The 19758-nt window shown below is 41.4% G+C and overlaps 2 protein-coding genes and 1 long non-coding RNA gene across 10 annotated transcripts; 2 read left to right on the top strand and 1 right to left on the bottom strand.

Annotated features, from left to right (window-relative positions):
* The first annotated feature begins 7345 nt into the window (after positions 1-7345).
* Positions 7346-7553, top strand: LOC122039561. Its single transcript, XR_006128233.1, has 2 exons — positions 7346-7458; positions 7522-7553. It is a non-coding gene; the product is annotated as an uncharacterized LOC122039561 (long non-coding RNA).
* A 5273-nt stretch (positions 7554-12826) lies between these two features.
* Positions 12827-15875, bottom strand: LOC122040983. Of its 8 annotated transcripts, none has more exons than XM_042600492.1 (6): positions 15749-15875; positions 15609-15678; positions 14582-15526; positions 14180-14404; positions 14024-14115; positions 12827-13933 (listed from the first exon to the last, which is right to left on the bottom strand). In XM_042600492.1, the coding sequence occupies exons 3-6, from the start codon at positions 15485-15487 to the stop codon at positions 13042-13044; spliced, it is 2115 nt and encodes a 704-aa protein (XP_042456426.1). In that variant the 5' UTR covers positions 15488-15526; positions 15609-15678; positions 15749-15875; the 3' UTR covers positions 12827-13041. The 8 variants fall into 8 exon arrangements, with proteins under 8 accessions (XP_042456426.1, XP_042456431.1, XP_042456428.1 ...); XM_042600497.1 differs by having other exon boundaries at positions 14582-15280; positions 15389-15526; positions 15609-15873; XM_042600494.1 differs by having other exon boundaries at positions 14582-15517; positions 15609-15871.
* Positions 15554-16794, top strand: LOC122043605 (vegetative cell wall protein gp1-like). The gene is made up of 4 exons (XM_042604216.1): positions 15554-15563; positions 15724-15752; positions 15795-16373; positions 16492-16794. Exons 1-4 carry the CDS (start codon positions 15554-15556, stop codon positions 16558-16560), a joined length of 687 nt encoding a protein of 228 aa, XP_042460150.1. The 3' UTR covers positions 16561-16794.
* Positions 16795-19758: the final 2964 nt, after the last annotated feature.

Raw genomic sequence — 19758 nt, 5'->3', positions numbered from 1 at the left:
TCATGTACGCCATGCTATATACTCATCCAGATGTCTCATATGCTTTGAGATACCAGTCAGATCCAGGTGAGCATCATGGATTGCGGTCAAGAATATCCTTAAGTACTTGAGAAGGACTAAGGATTATTTCTTGATATTTGGAGGTGATGAGCATCTAGTTGTAAAGGGTTACACCGATGCTAGCTTCCAAACTGACCAGGATGATTACAGATCGCAGTCGGGGTTCGTGTTTGCTTGAATGGTGGGCTGTGAGTGGAAGAGTTCACAGTAGCTGATTCTACAACGGAGGTCGAGTATATTGCTGCATCGAGGCGCAAAGGAGGCAGTTTGGATCCGCAAGTTCATTTCTGAGCTTGGGGTGGTTCCTAGCATATCGATCTGTAGAGCTCTCTGCGACAACAATGGAGCTATTGCGCAGGCTAAGGAACCTCGCTCACACCAGCGGACAAAGCATATACTACGGCGCTTCCATCTCATTCGAGAGATCATCGATCGAGGAGATGTGAAGATTTGCAGAGTACCCACAGAGGCTAACGTCGCAGATCCCTTGACCAAGGCTTTGGCACAGACTAAGCATGATGGTCACACTAGGTCATTGGGTATTAGATACTACAGCGATTGGCACTAGTGCTAGTGGGAGATTGTTAGTGAGAGCCCTAGAGCCAATCATGTGATGGTTACTTTTTGGACTCTTTGTATCATATTCTTGTACATATATTTCTGATATATAAATAAAGGCATATGTGATTATTATACTTGTGTGTATTTGTGCTATATAAATAAGTATAATAATGTCCTAGGGTAGTAGGTTCATATCTATATCAATCGATTAGTTGAATCGATAGTGAGATGATATAGAGAACACTACACTTAATTATTCCTAGTCAAGTATTAACATAGAAGGACAATGTTAATGCATTGAGACTAGCATGTAGGTCAACATGATGACTTGATCTCACAAGTCATGGATATGAGATATCAAGTTGACATATGGGTATACATTGGAGAATGTATACTGAATGACCCGCCATGAGAAAGTATCATGGATCGTTATATGAGTGTCATATACTTTCTCAAGTGACTATTAGTATGACTTTAGTCCTTAGACCTGAAGTCACCATGGTTCCCTACATAAGGAGTTATGTACTTTGGTTTCGTCAAATGTCACCCGTAACTGGGTGGACTATAAAGGCGATTACTGGGTATGTAACAAATTATGCGGAGGGATGTGAGTGATGTAGATGGGATCTATCCCTCCTATATTACAGGAGTGATATCATAGTCTTGATAGAGTGAGATCACTAAGTGCATGGCCATGCCCAAATAAGGCAATATGTGATATTGCGCTTATTTGATTATAGTGAGTCTACTTGGAGTTCAAGACACTTAAATTGATTGGAGGATGACACGGTCTATGTCTCATATAAGATCAATCTAGATATCAAGGATAGAAGGACAATGTCACATATTGTGAGAGTCACAATTATTAGTCATATTGGTGATGTTGGATCTCAACATTCTTGTAACTTGGGTAGCAATGATGTGTTGCTAGATACCTCTCATTGCTTATGTCCCTAATTGGATTTAGGGACATTGCCAACGTTGACAAGAACCTATAGGGTCACACACATAGAGCAATAGATGGAGACTAGTTCATATGATGAATCAAGAGGAAAGATGAAGTCAAGTTTGACTTGGCTAAATATGGAAAGTCTATAAAAGGCAAGTTTGACTTGACCTAAATCCACAAGTTTGACTTGACTATGAGTTAGACTCAAGTATGATCCAAATGTTGGATAAATCAATTAAGGGAGTTAATTTGGTCATGTTTGACTTTGGCCAAATTAGGAAGGTTGAAAGTCAATATTGACTTGACTTGGATGCCACCACATTTGATGAGGTGGCATGGGAGAACCAATGGGGATGCTACACATCACCATGCCACCTCATGCTTGCCACCTCATGGGAGGTTACCCATGAGTGGCCGGCCACATTAAGGGGGCAATTAAGAGCATTAATTGCCCACTTAATGACATTTATGTGGCCGGCCACATGATATGGTGGATTGATTGAATTTTTGAATTCAATTCTTTTTGATTCTTCCTCTTCCTTGGTGCTCTCGGCAACTTCTCCCTCTCTTCCTCCTCTTCTTGGCCGAAAACCACATAGGTGCTAGCACACCTTGTTTCGGTCATCTTCTCCACCTAATTGCTTGTGTGGACACATATAGAGGGGCTCTACTTTGTGCCCTCTAGATCCAACTTCAACCTTGGTTGAGCGGGATAAGCGAAGGGCACGCATCAAAGGTAGTTTTTCTTTAAACTATAGATCTAGGAGTAGATCTAACATATTCGGGTATTAAGCATGATATAAATACGTGGAATTTTTCGAATCGGATTTTTCTTTGCACGAGATCCTTGGCTAGAGTGTTTCGGGGTTTCCGCGACGCGAAAAGCGGTTTTCGTGGCCCGAAAAAATTCTAACAGGTCCCTGTTCTCATTGGTGCTGACTACATGTGCTAGAAATCCCGTACATCCTGAGTCCATCAATTTCTGTGCCTTCAGAGCTGAGAGAAACTTCTTGGCCTTCCTTCTTGGTTCCCCGATGTATTCAAACTGTGCTTCTGCTTTGGGTTGGAATATGACTTTCTGTTTACGGCACTCTATGGAAGCACCGTATCTGATCAGGAAGTCCATTCCAAAGATGACATCGTAGTCAGTCATATCTAGCACTATCAGATCACAAAAGAGTTCTCTGTCTGCTATAGTAACTGATACTGCTCTGAGCTAGTGCGTAGATGCCATAATTTCTCCCGAAGGTAATGTCGTCAGAAACTGACTACTGAGTACCTCTGGAGGTATTGCTAACTTGTTTGCGAATGCCCTGGCTATATAAGAATGGGTTGCCCCAGTATCGAATTTGCTGAAAAATATTAATCTGACCTGTAACAACTGTCGAGGCATTTGCTACGTCCTCTCTGGTGAGTGAGTAGATTCTCGCATTCGTCATGGCTGAGGGGGCTTCTAGTCTGCCTTGGCTGATGTGGGAACCATCTATAGCAGCCTGTATCTGATGTAACTGTGCTGACTGGCCTCCGTACTGAATCGGCTGTGGTGCAGGAAAGCTAGTCTTGTTCGGGCACTGCTTAGCCATATGCCCTTCCTGTCCACATTCAAAGCATCCCCTTGTGCCTTTGCGACAAACTCCTGGGTGAAATTTCCCACAAGTAGTACATTTGGGATAGCTGGGCTGTTTGTTGGCTGGTCCTCCTTTTGGGTAACTCCCTGGTTTGCGCTTGTTGCTAGAGTTCCCTTTCCAGTTAGAGCCGTGGGAGCTGTGGCCCTGCTGTTTCTGAGTGCCTGAGCCTCCTTGACCTTTAGCTTCTGAGAAGACTTGCTTCTGCTGCTTAATGCTATTCTGGTAATGCTCAGTGATTAGAGCACTGCTCACTAGCTCCTCTGTGGTTTATGGCCTATGTACACCACCAGCCACGTTCATCGCTATTTCCGGCCTCAGCATCTTGAGCATCAACCGGACTCGTTCTTTTTCTGTGTTGACCAGTTCGGGGCACAACCGAGCCAACCTGTTGAATTTCTTCACGGCTTCCTCAACGGATAGGTTGCCCTGACGAAACTCAGTGAACTCGTCGTAGTGGCGGTTTGTGACCCACATGTGAAAGAACTCCTCGAAGAATTCTTTCTCGAAGTCAACCCATGACATCTGATTCACTGGGCGCTTCGCTCTGATTCTCTCCCACCACACACTGGCGTCCCCTGTCAGGCAGAAGGAGGCACACTTCACTTTCTCCTGTTCCGGCCAGTCCAGAAGCTCCATCGTCCTCTCCAGTGTTTTGAATCATGCTTGAGCATCCCATGGTTCGCTAGTGCCTGAGAAATTCTCGGGCTTAACTCTCTGCCACTGGATCAGGTAAGCTTCCCTCTTTGCCTCTGCTACTGGGGCTGCTGGTGCTGTAGGCTGGACTGGTGGAACCTCTATAAATGCTGGGGTTGCAAGGTCAGGTTCAGGGGTGACTGTGGGAGTATTCTGCTGATTAGCCCTAAGAGTGGCTATTTCTTGCTGCTGATCAGCTAGCTGCTGTTGTAACTGAGCCACTAATGCTGTAAGATCTGGGGGAGGCACTGAACTGTCTGCCTCTTGCTGAGGCTCAGTAGCTGGTGCCCTCTTAGCTGGGCGTCCTCGTGCCATTTCTAGATACACAGAAGACATATTTAACTAAAGCATTCATGTTTGTAGAATTTCTACTATCATGTTTAACTAGCTACTATAAACATGTTAAAGCTATCATATATAAGAATGCTATAATTATCCATAAACACGAAAGCAAGGCATAATTAAAGTAGAGGTATTCTTACTTGAAAGCTGCAGGTTCAATGCTGATGTGTGTGTAGGAAGTATGGAAGCTGCTCTGATACCACTCTGTAACGGCCCGCCTTCTAGTAACTAGGCTGTGAGGCCGATCGCTACATTATGCTGTGCTAAATTACTATTGCGGAAATTCTGGATTGATTAAAATTTTGCTAAACTGATTACTGTAGAATCTGAACTTAATATTCTAGGTGTACCTAGGAGTTGTACACATGCTAGGGGAGATAATCTATGCCTCTCGGATGACCTACTAGCTGTAATCAGGCATTTCAATCGATCCATGGATCGATTGGCCTGTCGGATCGATCCAGTGATCGATCCAGCTTGATACTGGCACGGAGAAAAACTCTGGATCGGTCGACTGACCGATCCATAAACTATATTGCTTCTGTATGCGGCTGGATCGGTCTACCGACCGATCCAGGAGCACACTGATCGGTCGGTTGACCGATCCAGTGGCTCACTGATCGGTCGGCTGACCGATCAGTAAGCTTCGGTGCTCTCTGTTCGCATCTGGATCGGTCGGCTGACCGACCCATAACAGACGCTAACTCTCTGTTCGCGACTGGATCGGTCAGCTGACCGATCCAGTGGCACAACCCCATTTCTGATCAATCTGTAGATCGATCTGGGTTTCTGATTTCGAATCAGAACCCCTGATTTCAGCACTATTTCGTGCCCAAATCATACACATCAAGTCTATAAAAGCTAGAAACATTTTAACACATATTAGCTAACATTTTAAACATGATATCATGCATGGTTCACTAATTCATGGCATGCAAATGTACTAAGTGTGGAATAATAAGATTCTAACAGTTAACTAATTTTGCTGAAAGTTCTAATGCATAAATAAAACTTGTGAGATCCCTAAGATCTTTTATTCCAAGTTCCTTCCACACACATCTTCATCGCATTGCCCTCCAGCCTCCGCTAGTCCATTTTCCCTTTACCTTTATCTGCAGTATAAGGAAAAAGTATCTGTAAGCTTAAAGCTTAGTAAGAAACCAGCTACCTCACAAAACATGCACACGATGCAATTTATGTTTTGAAAACATGCTATTTGAAAAACGTACTGAACATAGATAAGCATGACATAGCAAAGTTACTAAGCACAGATACTGAAACATAGCATGCATATCAAAATCTAAGCATGGAACTAACTCATGGTATCAATCAGGAAGAACTAAACTGAAACTGAAACCGAACTAAACTAAGCTGATACTGAATTAAATCCTGATCACATAGGTGACTGCGAGTTTTTTAAAAAAAATTGTATACATAAGTAGATTAAAATAATAATCATGCTGCTGAGGGCCTTGGCAACTGTACATGCTGTGCGCGCATCCCTAGTTAGACCCGGGATTGCAAGTTCCAAATCTAGTAGGGTTTACTAGGTTATCTGAACCTAGGGACGACTGTGGGAGTCCAACTCAATGGATATCTGATCCTGTATAGTGCCACTGCTGAAAATAAAATACTGAATAGCTGTACTATTTTATTTAGTCGTTTCTAGGTCATCTGAACCTAGAGCTAGGTTGTCTGAACCTAGAGACGACTGGGGGAGCCCACCCATTGGACATCTAGTCCCATGAAAGCTGTAATAAAGCTAATTAACTGGATCAATACTTTTATACGGCATTTAACTGAGCTGAATAAATGCCCACTGAATCAAAAGTTGTCCCAGTCTTTTTATCGAGCATTTGGTGTGCTCTAACTCTCCTCTCTAGTAGGGAGACCACCTCTAGGCACCTGACAACGTCTAAAACCTCCAACTGAAGAGGGAAAACGCGTCCAGCCCATCTAGAGGTGCTCGACTAATCCCTAAAGCTGCGAGGAGGGTTAAATACACCCTAGATGTCCACAAAAATCTGAGTAAAACTAATCTAAAAGCATGCATTCAAACGGAAGCTACTTATACTGTAGGTGAGGGGTTTCTTACCTCTTGTGCGAAGATTCTTACAAATCTAAGCGCTAGGTTTTCCGAAAGAACGCTCTTCTCGACGAACCGCTCGCGTCCACGTGCTCTTCTCGCGGAGGGGAACGTCCTCGTGTTGAAGTCGTCGCCGGAAAGTGATCCGAGAGCCCTTGGGGCTTGGGCGTCGAGAGAGAAGGAGAGGGAAAGGGGGCGGCGGTGACTAAGGTAGAGAGGTTGCCGAACCAACCAAAACCAAAAGAAACCCTTCTAATTAATTCGCTATTTATATTAAGTGGTTTATTTAACCAACTCTAATATAAATTTAGCTAATTCCCTTTTCTTTCAGCACACCCCTGCTGGGGCCTCCTGGCTAGCCGGAGTCACTAAAGTCCCAGTTCGGTCCAAGGTCGTGGGTTCAATTCCCCGCGTGAGCTATTTACGGCGCTAATTATTTTTGCTACTTACGCTACTCGAAAAATTTCGAAAAAAATATTCTAAAATTCTAGAAAAATCGTAGAATATTTCTAAAATTATTTTGAGAATTTTCGGGTGTTACAGCCAAGGTGGAGATTGTTGACGAGTGACTCATATTTGGATGAAGGTTAATATGAGGGATGTCATGGAAGAAAAATCTGTTAAGATTTTTCGTAATAAAATTCTGTCAAGTTTTTATATAACAGAATTTTGTTATGTTTTTCATAACAAATTCTGTTACGTTTTTACCGGGTCTGGGGTTTAGCAGTATTTATAAGGATCATTGTGAACCCATTGTATAACAATAAAACACAAGAATCATTAGACGTGATTCTCTTGTATAGAGAGAATTCTAATAAAGCTTCGGCCTTTTTGTGGAGTAGGTAGGTCGCCGAACCACGGTAACTCTTCTTCTTTCTCTTCTTCTTCTTCTTCTCCTTCCACGTGTTTGCTCCTTTTGTGCGTCTTTGTCTTGTTGCTCCGTGCGATCTCTTTTCTCTCTTCCTCTTCTTCCGCGATTTAGAGGTTGAGAGGTGTTGCCCCTCTCTTTACGCAACATTGACAAAGATGGGAATGGCTTTATTGAGCCAAATGAGCTTCATGAGGCACTAGCAGAAGATGGAGCTCCTGATAGCATGGATGTAGCAAATGATATCTTACAAGAAGTTGACACTGACAAGGTATATTTTATCCTCTGAATGTCAACTCCCTTCTCTTTTAACAAAATTCAAAATCTAAATTAGGATGGGCGAATAAGCTATGATGAATTTGTGGCGATGATGAAAACTGGAACAGATTGGAGAAAGGCTTCATGGCACTATTCGAGAGGAAGATTCAATAGTCTGAGTGTCCGATTAATGAAGGATGGATCCTTAAACTTGGGTTGACAAATGAACCAATCTCCCATGGGTGATATTTTCTATATCAACTTTGGGTGACAAAAAAGTTATAAATATTAATACATCAATAGTTTTTTCACACAAGATCAAATGTCATCACAAGATCAAATGCACATCCCACATCAATACATTCACACTAAAATCCTGACAACCAAACCAAATCTTTACAAACAAATCAACATGAACTTTAGTTTAACACTAAAGAAGTAAACTCAAACTAGCTCCACCACGATTTTGATTCTTCATCTATAAGTTTCACAAAATCTAGCCCATCAAAAATCTCCAGCTTACAAAAACCTACAAAATACACAAAACTTAAAATTATAGCATTACATACACTTTAATCACCAAACCGAAGGAAAAAAGTCACCATACCTTTTGTAGCATTATTCCATGTAATTTGTCGGAAATTAACCAAGATGAGATGGTTGATGCACCTATGACACAATAGTAAAACATTATCAAGTCAAAAACAAGTCAAAAGCATTATAATAGTAAAGCATTATAAAGCCCATCAAGTAAAGCATTTAACCCATCCTGAAATACAGAGACTTCAAGTCCCAGAAATAGACCCAAATATAATGTTTACTGCCAGTTTTCCCAGGACTTGGACACCTCAGTTAATTACATGTTCCAAGGCCATGTTATAGACAAAATAGAAGTTAAGATTAAAAATTAACAATACTGAAACAAAAAAAAAATTAAAAGAATTTTTTTATATTTCAACATGGAATGGAGCTTAAAGAAATAATTAGATAAGCTTCTTTTAAGAAAGAAACCTTTCAGATGCCACAACTGCTTGCTACCTGGATTAGAACACAAATATCTTATACGAGTCAATTTGTGATCCAATCCAGGTAGCAAGCAGTATAAAGCCCATCAAGTAAAGCAATTTGTGGACTGATTAAACCCATCCAGTATTAGATCTCTTATACCTTTCAGAGATTTAAACCTTTCAGATGCCACAACTGTGCAATTTGTGGACTGATTAAACCTTTCAGATGCCACAACTGTGCAATTTGTGCACACTGATTGGAACCCAAATCTCTTATACGAGTCGATTTGTGGACTGATTAAACCCATCCAGTATTAAATTCTAATGAAAGATTATGAACTTGTATTAAAAATAAATACCTGAGAAAGTTGTGATGCCAATAATGATGGGAATTGAGTCTCGGTCATACTAACACTATCAACGGAGCTACCAATTGTTGACATGGAATTTATAGGCTAAAACAAAAAAACATAAAATATAGTTTTAGATAGTTATAACATAAATTCTCTTAGATTAAGATAAGTCAAACAAATACCAACTTGCTGATTGATCCGGTCATATTGTACAATGGCCATGCTGGAAATAGTCTGATCTACACCCTGTGTATACATTGTTCAAATTTAACAACAAATAATACTAAATAAATAAAAATTTGGAAGTTATGGAGTAAAAATCATTACAATCGTTGAAGCTTGATTTGTTTTACTCGATGCTTTTCTTTTCCTTGAACTCTTCTCTAACCCACCTTTCAACCTTTTACCTGAGACAGTTTTCTTCTTGGTTTTAATTCCTTTCACTCCAGTAGAGTTCCCTTCACCATAATCTAATTCCCAAGATTCTTGGCTCACTTTTGATTGTTGGATATTAGATTCATTAACTTGTAACTTATCATCCACCATCTTACACAAGCTCAACATAACATCTTTAACAACCTTGTAAGTGTCATCTCTTTCTGCTGCCTTGGTAACCAACTGAACATTCAACCCACACAAATCTTTGTATCACATGTTTTGAAGTACTTTTGGATCCAAACTAGCATTGTTGGCAATTGAATCATTAACTCCAAAATATCCAATTTTTGCTTTTCTTGTCCACCTTTTCAATACATACTGACTTGGGATCTTCATGATATTATTCCACGTAAATATTTTCAGAATATGAGAACACAAAATTCCATCAAATTCATATTTTCTGCAACTACACTTAATTTTTTCAGATTTCTTATCAAGTGTAACTATATGATGGTTTCTCTTTTTGTGAGGAATAACTTTATATTTTGTAAATGTATCAACATCCTCACAAATTTCAAGACTAGAATCATGAGATAAGCACCACTCTTGTTGAAAACACTTGTATACCACAGGAGTATAAATTTCACTAGCATGCTTTAAAATCTCAATTGGAAACATCAAATATGGAATAGTTGTACTTGATCTGAAATCAGCTTTTAATTCCTCATATGACGATCATCAAGGAGTCTTTGGAAGTGATTGAAGAAGTCTAAAAAGTTGTGTTTATAAGTGACATTTTTTTTCACAATACTATTCATGCTCTCACTTCTTTGGGTTGTAGTCATATCTGCACAAAACATTTGTTGTCCATATACTAAAGCCCACTTTTCATTTATGTTATACATGCACCTCAACCAATCATTGTCTTCGAGTGTATAATTGGCCAACATCATGTTCCATGCTGAAATAAAATCTTCCTCTTCATCAAAATCATATACACACGAGGCAAAATCTTTAGCAAAGTCTCTAAACTGAGAAAAAACCCCACTCAAATGTATGACAGTATTTTGATAAATGTGCCAAATACACAAACGATGATGTGTTTCAGGCCATATAGAAGCTAAGTCATTGCTGCATCTTGATCTGTAAAAATAGTAGTTGGTTTTTTCTCACCCATAGCTTTAGTTAATGTATTAAACAACCATTCAAAAGTCAAACTAGTTTCATCATATAATAAAGCAGCACAAAAAAGTATCGATTGTTTATGATGATTAACACCCACAAACAACGCAATTGGTCGACCTTCATTGTTTTTTCTGTAGGTTGTGGCAAAGCAAACAACATTTCCAAAATTAGCATAATCAGCTCTCATCTTAGCATCGGACCAAAAAATATTTGTAATCAAATCATCTTCATCAACTTGAATAGCATAAAAAAAATTAGGATCATCAAACTGCATTTTCTGCAAATACTCCAATACACCCCCTGTATCCCCAACTCTCATATTTATTGTTCTTTTGGATCGCAAGTAGTTTTTTTAATCCTCAGGAATAAATCCTAGATTCTCCCTCCCACCTACTTGTCTCACCATAAGATCATGAGATGCTTTTGGGAGGATTCCCACATCACTTGCAATCTCAATCTGTTTCGCTGCAGAAAAAGATATATTTCTATGACTTCTATAGAGGTGAGTTTTGTTTGGACTTGAGAGATAATGATTATGTTCTTTAACAAATTGCACCACAGTAAACTTGCTTTTTCTCCAATTGCTAATCTTCATTTTAGCCTCACAACAAAATCTAGTTTCATCACGACTTGCTTTGACATAAAGATCTCGTTTGTCTTTTTCTCTTTTGCCTTGGGCACAACAATAAAAAACTCTATCAAGTAATTTACCCGATTTATCATTGTGGATTTTACCTCTCCTTATGCCAAATCCAACTTTTTTAGCATATGCCAAATAAAATTGATATGCATCTTCTTCTGTATCAAATTCCAATCCCATTTGTGGTATATCCAAATCTATTTCAATGTTTAAGCCTATAAAATCAAACAAACAAAGAAAAATAAATTTTTTCAATAAAATTCGATATATTGAAACTCTATACATTCCTAATATGAATCTTATTACCTTCATTAATAACATCAAAGTCACATTCCTGACTAGCTTCATTTTCTTCAAAATTCAAATGACGACAACTCATAGATTCACCCTCCATGATAAATACTTTTAGTCGGCTGAAAAAACCAACAAATTTTGGTCTAAAAAAAGCGACAACTCATATAGTTTGATAGTGTAAATTTCATACTCTACATGAATGAAAGTGATTTTATTGTTCAGCTAAAAGAGTATAATAGTCCAGAGGCATGCACTCTGGGGCATCAATGAATATAGATAATATAATCACACTAGCAACTAGCACATGAAAAGGAAAGTCGTGTAACAACGTTTGATGTAACTAAAAGAATGACACACCCACATGCAAAAACAATGTTGTCATTCTGTCAAAAGTTCTAGTGGAGTCTTCGCACTATGCAATCACCTAAAATTTAACATTATTAAAATGACAAGACAAACATAATGCTAGAAGCCTAGAAGTATGCTTCTTAATTCCAATCAGTGTGATCAGACACAATGTTAAAGATTTAATCACTGAAAAACCTCAATCATCCTGAGGTAAAACTAAGAAACAACAATCTCATGCAAAGACCAGAGCTCAAGGCACATTTTCTATATAGTTCAACTAAAAAAATATGTAAATGATTACCTTTCTGAGAATGATGGAGGCAGCTAGAATCCTTCTAGGTCCCGAGAGCGAGGGAATTTGAGGTCGCTAGAGGCCGCTGGAGGTGGAGGACGGGAGGTTGCTGGAGGTCCCCGACGCTGGATGGAGGCCACTGGATCGGCGATGCTGGAGGGAGGCGGCAAGGGGCCAAGGGAGGCGCTGGAGGTCGGTGATGAGGTAGACCGCAGGCGACGAGGTAGGCCGCAGGCGACGAGGGAATCAGCGGGAGGGAGGAGGCGCTGGATGTCGAGAGAGAGGCTAGGGCTTTTGTGTGGAGGCGGTGCTGGAGGGAGGCGGCGCTGGTCGTCGAGAGGGACGGGCCTTTTTGCGGAGGCGGCGCTGGAGGGAGGTCACGGGAGGGGCTCGACTTCGGAGGGATGTCGCAGGCGAGGGAGACGGCTGCGGAGGAGGCATTGGATGTCGAGAAAGAGGCTAGGGTTTTTTAAGACTTCGGCTTGAGCGACGCTGGAGTTCGAGAGAGGTTTTTGGGGCTGGGGCGCGTGCACGCGCTTTGCACGTGAGGGAGACACCACTTGGAGAACCCTGCAAATCAACCTAACAAGTCTAGATTGATACCTTGACATTATCAACTCAAACCACATTTGAGTTATTTTCTATAATTTCAATTCTGAGCATCCTAATTATCTCCGGTCGGTAATTAAATTCTGAAATATTATCCAACAGTTCAATTCAACTTAGAATGCTAAGACACTTAATAGGGACCTTAGTAAGTTGCTTCGTTTTTTAGCCAATTTGTCGAACTTTATAGGTTTGAGAGGTTCATAATTGATTTGGTTAATAAGGTGTCAATTGACAAGACACTATGTTCTATTCGTTAATATGGAATATTTGAATGCAACTCAATTCTAAATAAATACAAGAAAATTATCTCAACTTTTATACAATTCATCTTTTTTTTTTTTCAATTTCCAATTTATCCTCCGGAAAAAAAACTCCGCCCATTCTACGGTCGACCGACGACCCGCGATTAACCTGCCCTTCTTCGGAGAGTAAAAAGGCATTGAACCTAAAAAGGTTTCAAGGCTTCATCATTCCGGCGCCTGCCGATCTGTCATCCCTTCCGCCTCGGTCGCCCTCCGCTCCCCGCGGCAGGTTGGGGCGGCGCCGCGGCCGGGCCCGTGCCGCCGAGCGCTACGGCGGCTGACTCAACGTGGGTGAGGAGGTACTCGTAGATCTTCTTCCGCAGTCGCTCCACCGTCTCCGGCGGCACGCCGGTGGGACCCTCGCCTTCCTCCGCGTCCTCTTCCAAGTCGGCCTCTCCCTCCTTCCTCTGTTGGTCGATCGCCTCCAGCCAGTCGTTCACCTTCTTGAGCTGCGGCAGCATGGCGGCCACCTGCTCCCGATCGGACGGCACCAGGGCGGCCGCGTCCGCGTCGAGGAACCTCTCCGCGAACGCCAGGAACCATGACTGCGCGTTCTCCTTCAGCGCTCGCGCCAACTCCGCCCCCTCTTCCAGCCCTCTGCCGCGCTCCCATTCTAGCAGCGACGACGGTGGCGCCAGCCCCCGCGTCTTCCCATTGCCCAACGGCGCCGCGGACAACCTCGATTTCGACTGGAGCCAGGCCTTGGAGGTCGCAGACGCCGCTGCCGGGGAAGTCTTCGACACAACCTCGAGTACGACAGTCGCCACCGTCGCAGAAGAGGCCGCGGAGGGGTTCCTGCGGTTGTAGAGGGAGAAGTGGGAGAGCTCAGTGGCGAGGCCGGCGTCGACCCAGGCAGCGGCGCGGCGGCGGTTCCTGGTGGAGATTTTTAGTGCTTCTTCTTTAACTTGGCCAGCGGCTGCTGCGTCCGACGAGGTTCCAGCTACCAATTGAGACCTGAACTTGGAGAGAGAGTCCGCAACGCTCGCGGCACGCGATAGGGAGGAATCGAAGGCCAGAAACTGCTCCACGGCCGGCTGCGGATTTTCTTCCTTGGCACTGCCACTGACCTCCGCATACATGCTGCGTACACGGCAAAGCCCAGTAAGCAGCACTCTGATTAACTCGATTCACCTTTCACAAGCAAAAAAATGCACAGTAGAATTCGTTTACCTTAAGCAACGGATCAAGCTCTCTGCGACAGAAGCTTCTTGCAAAGCCTCTACAGCAGCCTGTTGCGCTGCATCCCTATGCTTGAAGAGCTCCTGAGATTTACAATGATTCATGTCCCATGACCTCTTAGAAGCTACTATAAAATGTTTATCCTACCTTCCCCAGTTTTGCTAGAGACGATGGAAGTGACTGCCATGGAACACCACCATCTGTCCACTTTCTTTTAGTTGTTTCGATCTTCACCAAGTTACCAAGACTTGGAATGTTAACAGGACTCTGTTTAGTTGTTTTACCGGAATCCTCTGCAGCTGCAGGAGCTTGAATCTTGCTATCCTCCTTAGGTAAAGATTTCTCATTTTTTGATGATTTCCGTCCAGGGATCTGTGAATCAGAAAATTAATGCTAAGTGACCAAAATGAAGAATAATCATTCTAAACTCTGATATCAAAGTAGCTATTTACATGCCATTGAGCATTGTAATCATAGTTATAGTGAATGACAGCAGCTCAAGGTACACAACAGAAGAGCAATTTATATTGAGTTAGATATTGAACTCACAGAAGCACTTCTAAATTCAGATTTTGTTGTAGCTTTGGAATTTTTTGAGGTTGAACAATCTCTAACCTTCGTGTCCAGATTCTCTTCCCAGTTCTTTCTCAAAGCTTTGGGTCCTAATTCAATGGTTGGAGCTAGGAAATTTGCTGAAGTAGACTTCCTACCAGCAGATGTTCCTTTCAACATCGAAGCTGCCTTCTCCAACAGACTCACTCTTGATGATGATGCCGGCTTCTGTACTCCTTTAGCTTTTGCTTGCCTCTTAATCTCGCTAGAGAAATTCCCAAAAGATGCAGGCAAAGAATAGACACAGCTCGGAGATGAAGGTAATAACCTTGAGTTGGTTGATCTTGATCCGGCACTCGTGCCCTTCTTGTCCAATTTGCCATTGACTGGTAGTTTCAAGAGCAGAGACCTAGACTTAGTAAGCGAGATCCTTCTTTCTGCTTCCTGTGTGTTATTATTCTCTGTAGATGTGTTATTGCTGTTCTTTGAGTCGTCGAGTGGCTTCAGTTTGTCCATGGCGAGAAAATTACAAAGAGAACTAGTGGCGGCAAGATCCTCAGGGTTGCCAACACAGGGGTGACGACCAGGAAGAGGCCTCACACCCTTAAGAGTGGGAACCGGAGAGCCTGCCTCGAGGCGATCGACATGAATGAATTGACCGAGTTGGATCTTATCACTTAAGATAAGGTCATTGTGCTGGTCGGGCAGGGAAACAAATGTTGCATGGGAAGAATCAGAGACCTTGAGATAAAACCCTTGGTTGGCGAAGAGATCACTTCCAGAAAGAGCAGGCACAATACTCACGACTTGAAGAAGGGATGAACGGTGCTCTCCGGCAATCTTCACATCAGTATTCATATGCTGCAGGAGCTTGATAAGGACGCCCGGGACTAACGATGCCATTTACAGCAACCCTAAAGCTCATTCATTACTCTGCAAGAACTGCGAGCTAAATTTCTTACATCGGTCATGCGAACTTGTAGGTTAATATTACAAAATACAGAAGAAGAACCAGAGATTTTACGTTCAAGGAATCGCCTTTTCCCGATCGTCGCTGCTCGGATCGGATCGATTCTCGCGATCAGGAAAGCAGACTGGAAACAAAAACACTTTTTTTCGGAATTTCACTGCTCGATCAGCAAAAAGGGGAGTAAACAGACAGACCTCGGTAGGACCTCCGGTGGAGATCTCGAATGCGATCGATCTCTAGAAACTTTCCACCGAGAAGATCGAACAAAAGGCGAAATCAGAGTCAGCGCGAATCCCTCGCGGCACAGCAGTTGAAATCTGCAAGGAAGGATCTTTTGGAGCCGGACATTACCCGGGAGGGATCTTCTGGTCCCAAAATCCCTGGTCCACCCCTGGTCCGCACAATTGCAATAAAACTCCCCTCACGTGCCAAACACGTGTCACGCTCCAACGTCCAAAAGCCAAACGCCCTAGTCTTGCGATTTCCTTCTCCAGCGTCGAAGCCCTAGCCTCCTCCGCAGCCAAAGCCCTCGTCGCCTGCGGCCTCCCTCCGAAGCCGTCTCCCTCCCGCGACCTCCCTCCAGCTCCGCCTCCCTCCCTCCGACCTCCAGCGCCGCCTCCCTCCCTTCGATCTCCATCGCCGCCTCCTCCCAGCGTCGGGGACCTCCAGCGCCGCCTCGTTGCCTGCGGCCTCCCGTCCTCCACCTCCTGCCGACCTCCAGCGCCGCCTCCTGTTTTGTTTCTAGCAAACCTATTTTGGTATTCTCCAACGACCTGCCCTAGCCTCCCTCCAGCTACCTCCACCGTCTCCACTCTGAAGGTTTTGTAATTTTTTTTTCTCAACCTGCTTTCGCTACTTTTTGTTTTTTTTTTTCCTTCTTGGATTTCATCTTCTATCTTCGCTTACTGACCCTTGTTCTTGTTATTGAATTGAGAAGGCGCGGGCTCTCGCGCCCTATCTGTCACTGAAATCAATGTTCGTTTGCGACCTGTGGATCCTTCTTTGAATTGTTCTGCAGCAGATGTCGAAGAAGAGGAGTGGGCTAGGATTTACCTTTGTTTTCTTTGCTAAAGATTTGTTTTTGACGGTGGGGGTAGATTAATTACTCTTTCTTGGTAAAGTCTTTAGAATTCTTATGAGATTCGATATCCTTGTAAAATATTAAAAATATTGTTATTTAGTTTGTTTGTACGAGTAGATGTTTCCGATTTAATTGCTACAAATTACGACATTTCCATAATACTTGTATCGATTTGCAGGTGATTAAAGGTTGAAGGAGACTCACACTCTGTACTATGTCATGCGGTATCGCATTTGTTGTGCTTTTTTAGTTAAATGTCTGAAAGAGTCAGTTCTTTCCTTCAATAATTTCAGTGGCATCATAATTTAGACTATATTTACTCTTGTATCAATGCTGAATTCAATGAGGCTATGCCATAGAATAAGGATTTGAAACATGCTTTTGATGAAGTTCAAATAAAAGATTTCTTTTTTAAGTACTAACTGTTGTTAACTTGTCATCTAGATTATTCGTAGATGCATATTTTCATGAAATGTCTGATCTAAGCATCATAAGTTTGACAAAAACATCCAGTTTAGTAAGTAGTATTAGTAATTTTCATGAACATGAATTTCTACTACATTTTGTATAATAATCACCTGCAAATCGATACAAGTATTATGGAAATGTCGTAATTTGTAGCAATTAAATCGGAAACATCTACTCATACAAACAAACTAAATAACAATATTTTTAATATTTTACAAGGATATCGAATCTCATAAGAATTCTAAAGACTTTACCAAGAAAGAGTAATTAATCTACTGTCAAAAACAAATCTTTAGCAAAGAAAACAAAGGTAAATCCTAGCCCACTCCTCTTCTTCAACATCTGCTGCAGAACAATTCAAAGAAGGATCCACAGGTCGCAAACAAACATTGATTTCAGCAACAGATAGGGTGCGAGTGCGAGAGCCTGCGCCTTCTCAATTCAATAGCAAGAACAAGGGTCAGTAAGCGAAGATAGAAGATGAAATCCAAGAAGGAAAAGAAAAGAAAAAGTAGCGAAAGCAGCCCGAGGAAAAAAAATTACAAAACCTTCAGAGTGGAGACGGGGGAGGTAGCTGGAGGGAGGCTAGGGCTTTTTCGCGTCGAGAGAGGCAAGGATGGAGGCCGCTGGAGAATACCAAAATAGGTTTGCTGGAAACAAAACAAGAGGTGGCGCTGGAGGTCGGCAGGAGGTGGAGGACGGGAGGCCGCAGGCGACGAGGGCGGCGCTGGAGGTCCCCGACTCTGGGAGGAGGCGGCGATGGAGGTCGGAGGGAGGGAGGCGGCGCTGGAGGGAGGTCGCGGGAGGGTGACGGCTTCGGAGGGAGGCCGCAAGCGACGAGGGCTTTGGCTGCGGAGGAGGCTAGGGCTTCGACGCTGGAGAAGGAAATCGCGAGGCTAGGGCGTTTGGCTTTTGGCGTTGGAGCGTGGCACGTGTTTGGCACGTGAGGGGAGTTTTATAGCAATTGTGCGGACCAGGGATTTTGGGACCAGAAGATCCGCCCTTTGACCGCCGTCCTACGTCTGTACATCGATCGTACTGAAAGAGAGAGAGAAGCCAGGAGGAAGACCCTTTTATTCTCATTTTTTTTTATTCTAGAAATAGATAGAAATTAAGAGGACGTTTGTTTTTAAATATTAAAATAATTTAGCCAAATAATTACCACATTCTACCGTAGGCGCACGCAGGATTTTGAAATTAACAGAGGGCTCCACTTCTTAATTTTTATCCAAAAAAGCACACCTTTGTGCTGACATATTTTTACTTATTTTACAGCTAAATTAAAATAAAAAAGTATACCAAATTAATAATAATTAAAAAAATTCTAATTAATATCTAATTAAAATGTTATATATATATATATTTTAAAAAATAAATTATTAATGAGTTTTGATTAGAAATGATTAATGGCCTTAAAAGCTTAATTTTTTTCTAATTTTATATCATTATACTTGTTCCCTAAATTTGTTTATATTTTTAGTTTTTGAAATTAATTTTAACTCAAAGTCATTAATAACTTGCTAAATTTCCGTCATTTCACTTTTGATGCTTCTCTAATTTTTTTTCCATTTTTTTAAATTTTAGACCTTAATAAAAACAAAAAAAAAAGGTAAAGATTACAAAAGAACATTAATAAAAGTTTAAAAAATACAATTTTTTTTTAATATTTTAATAGCTAATTATAAGAGAAAAAGGGGAAAATAAAACAAAACTAAAAAGGAAAAAAAATAAAATAAGAAAAAAAATACCTTGCTACTTTGGTGAAAACAGATCTAAAGGTGGAATATCAAAAGATTTGATTCTATAGATTCCTTTAATTTTTTGAATTATATATATATATATATATATATATATATATATATATATATATATATATATATATATATATATATATATATAAGGTATTCACTTCAATAACTTTTTTTACTGATTTTGTTATGCTAAAGTTTTAGGATTTTAAAAGTATTTAAATTATTAATAAGTTTTGTTCAAAATTTATTAATGGACTTAGGCAAGTTAGAATCGATCCAAATTAGATATAATAAGTTGATTTCACTCTTATGAGTTTCATCGTACCCAAAAACTTTTGACTTGTACCCTACTAGTCCATAGAAACTATTAAAAAATTACGTAACATTTGATTTGTTTTTTTTTAATTTTTTTTTAAAAAACAAGAATATTATTGTTGGTATAGTTGGCACCAATGGTGAAATCTAAATTTTAATAAATAATAAATATATTAAAGTTAGAAGTTCTGTGATCTAACCTTATTATCGAGTGTACTGGATTGACTAACCCCAGTCAGGATATTCGATTTTTGATTAGTTGAAGACTGGATGTATGATTCTGGTAAGTTGGGATGTTCGATTTCCGACATGTTAAAGTCCATATGTGAGATTTTGGTAAGGGCCGGGACATGCGATTCTCGATTGGAGACAGGCCCGGCCCTGGAGGAGGGCCATCCTGGGCGATGGCCCTGGGCCTTGAGTTTTGGGGGGCCAAAATTTTTTAAAAAAAATATTATGTTTAAATTTTAATAGGTGTAGTGCAGGATTAGATTTAGGGCTTTTCTTCCGCCGCCTACACTTGTGGTGTGCGATGAGAAACTCGTCGCGGTGCCCCCTGCTGGCTGCTGCCTTCGGCTTCACCTGCACC

This window comes from Zingiber officinale, chromosome 2A (genome assembly GCF_018446385.1).
Source record: "Zingiber officinale cultivar Zhangliang chromosome 2A, Zo_v1.1, whole genome shotgun sequence".
Taxonomy (NCBI): Eukaryota; Viridiplantae; Streptophyta; class Magnoliopsida; order Zingiberales; family Zingiberaceae; genus Zingiber; species Zingiber officinale.
This window is presented reverse-complemented; position numbering and strand designations above follow the sequence as displayed.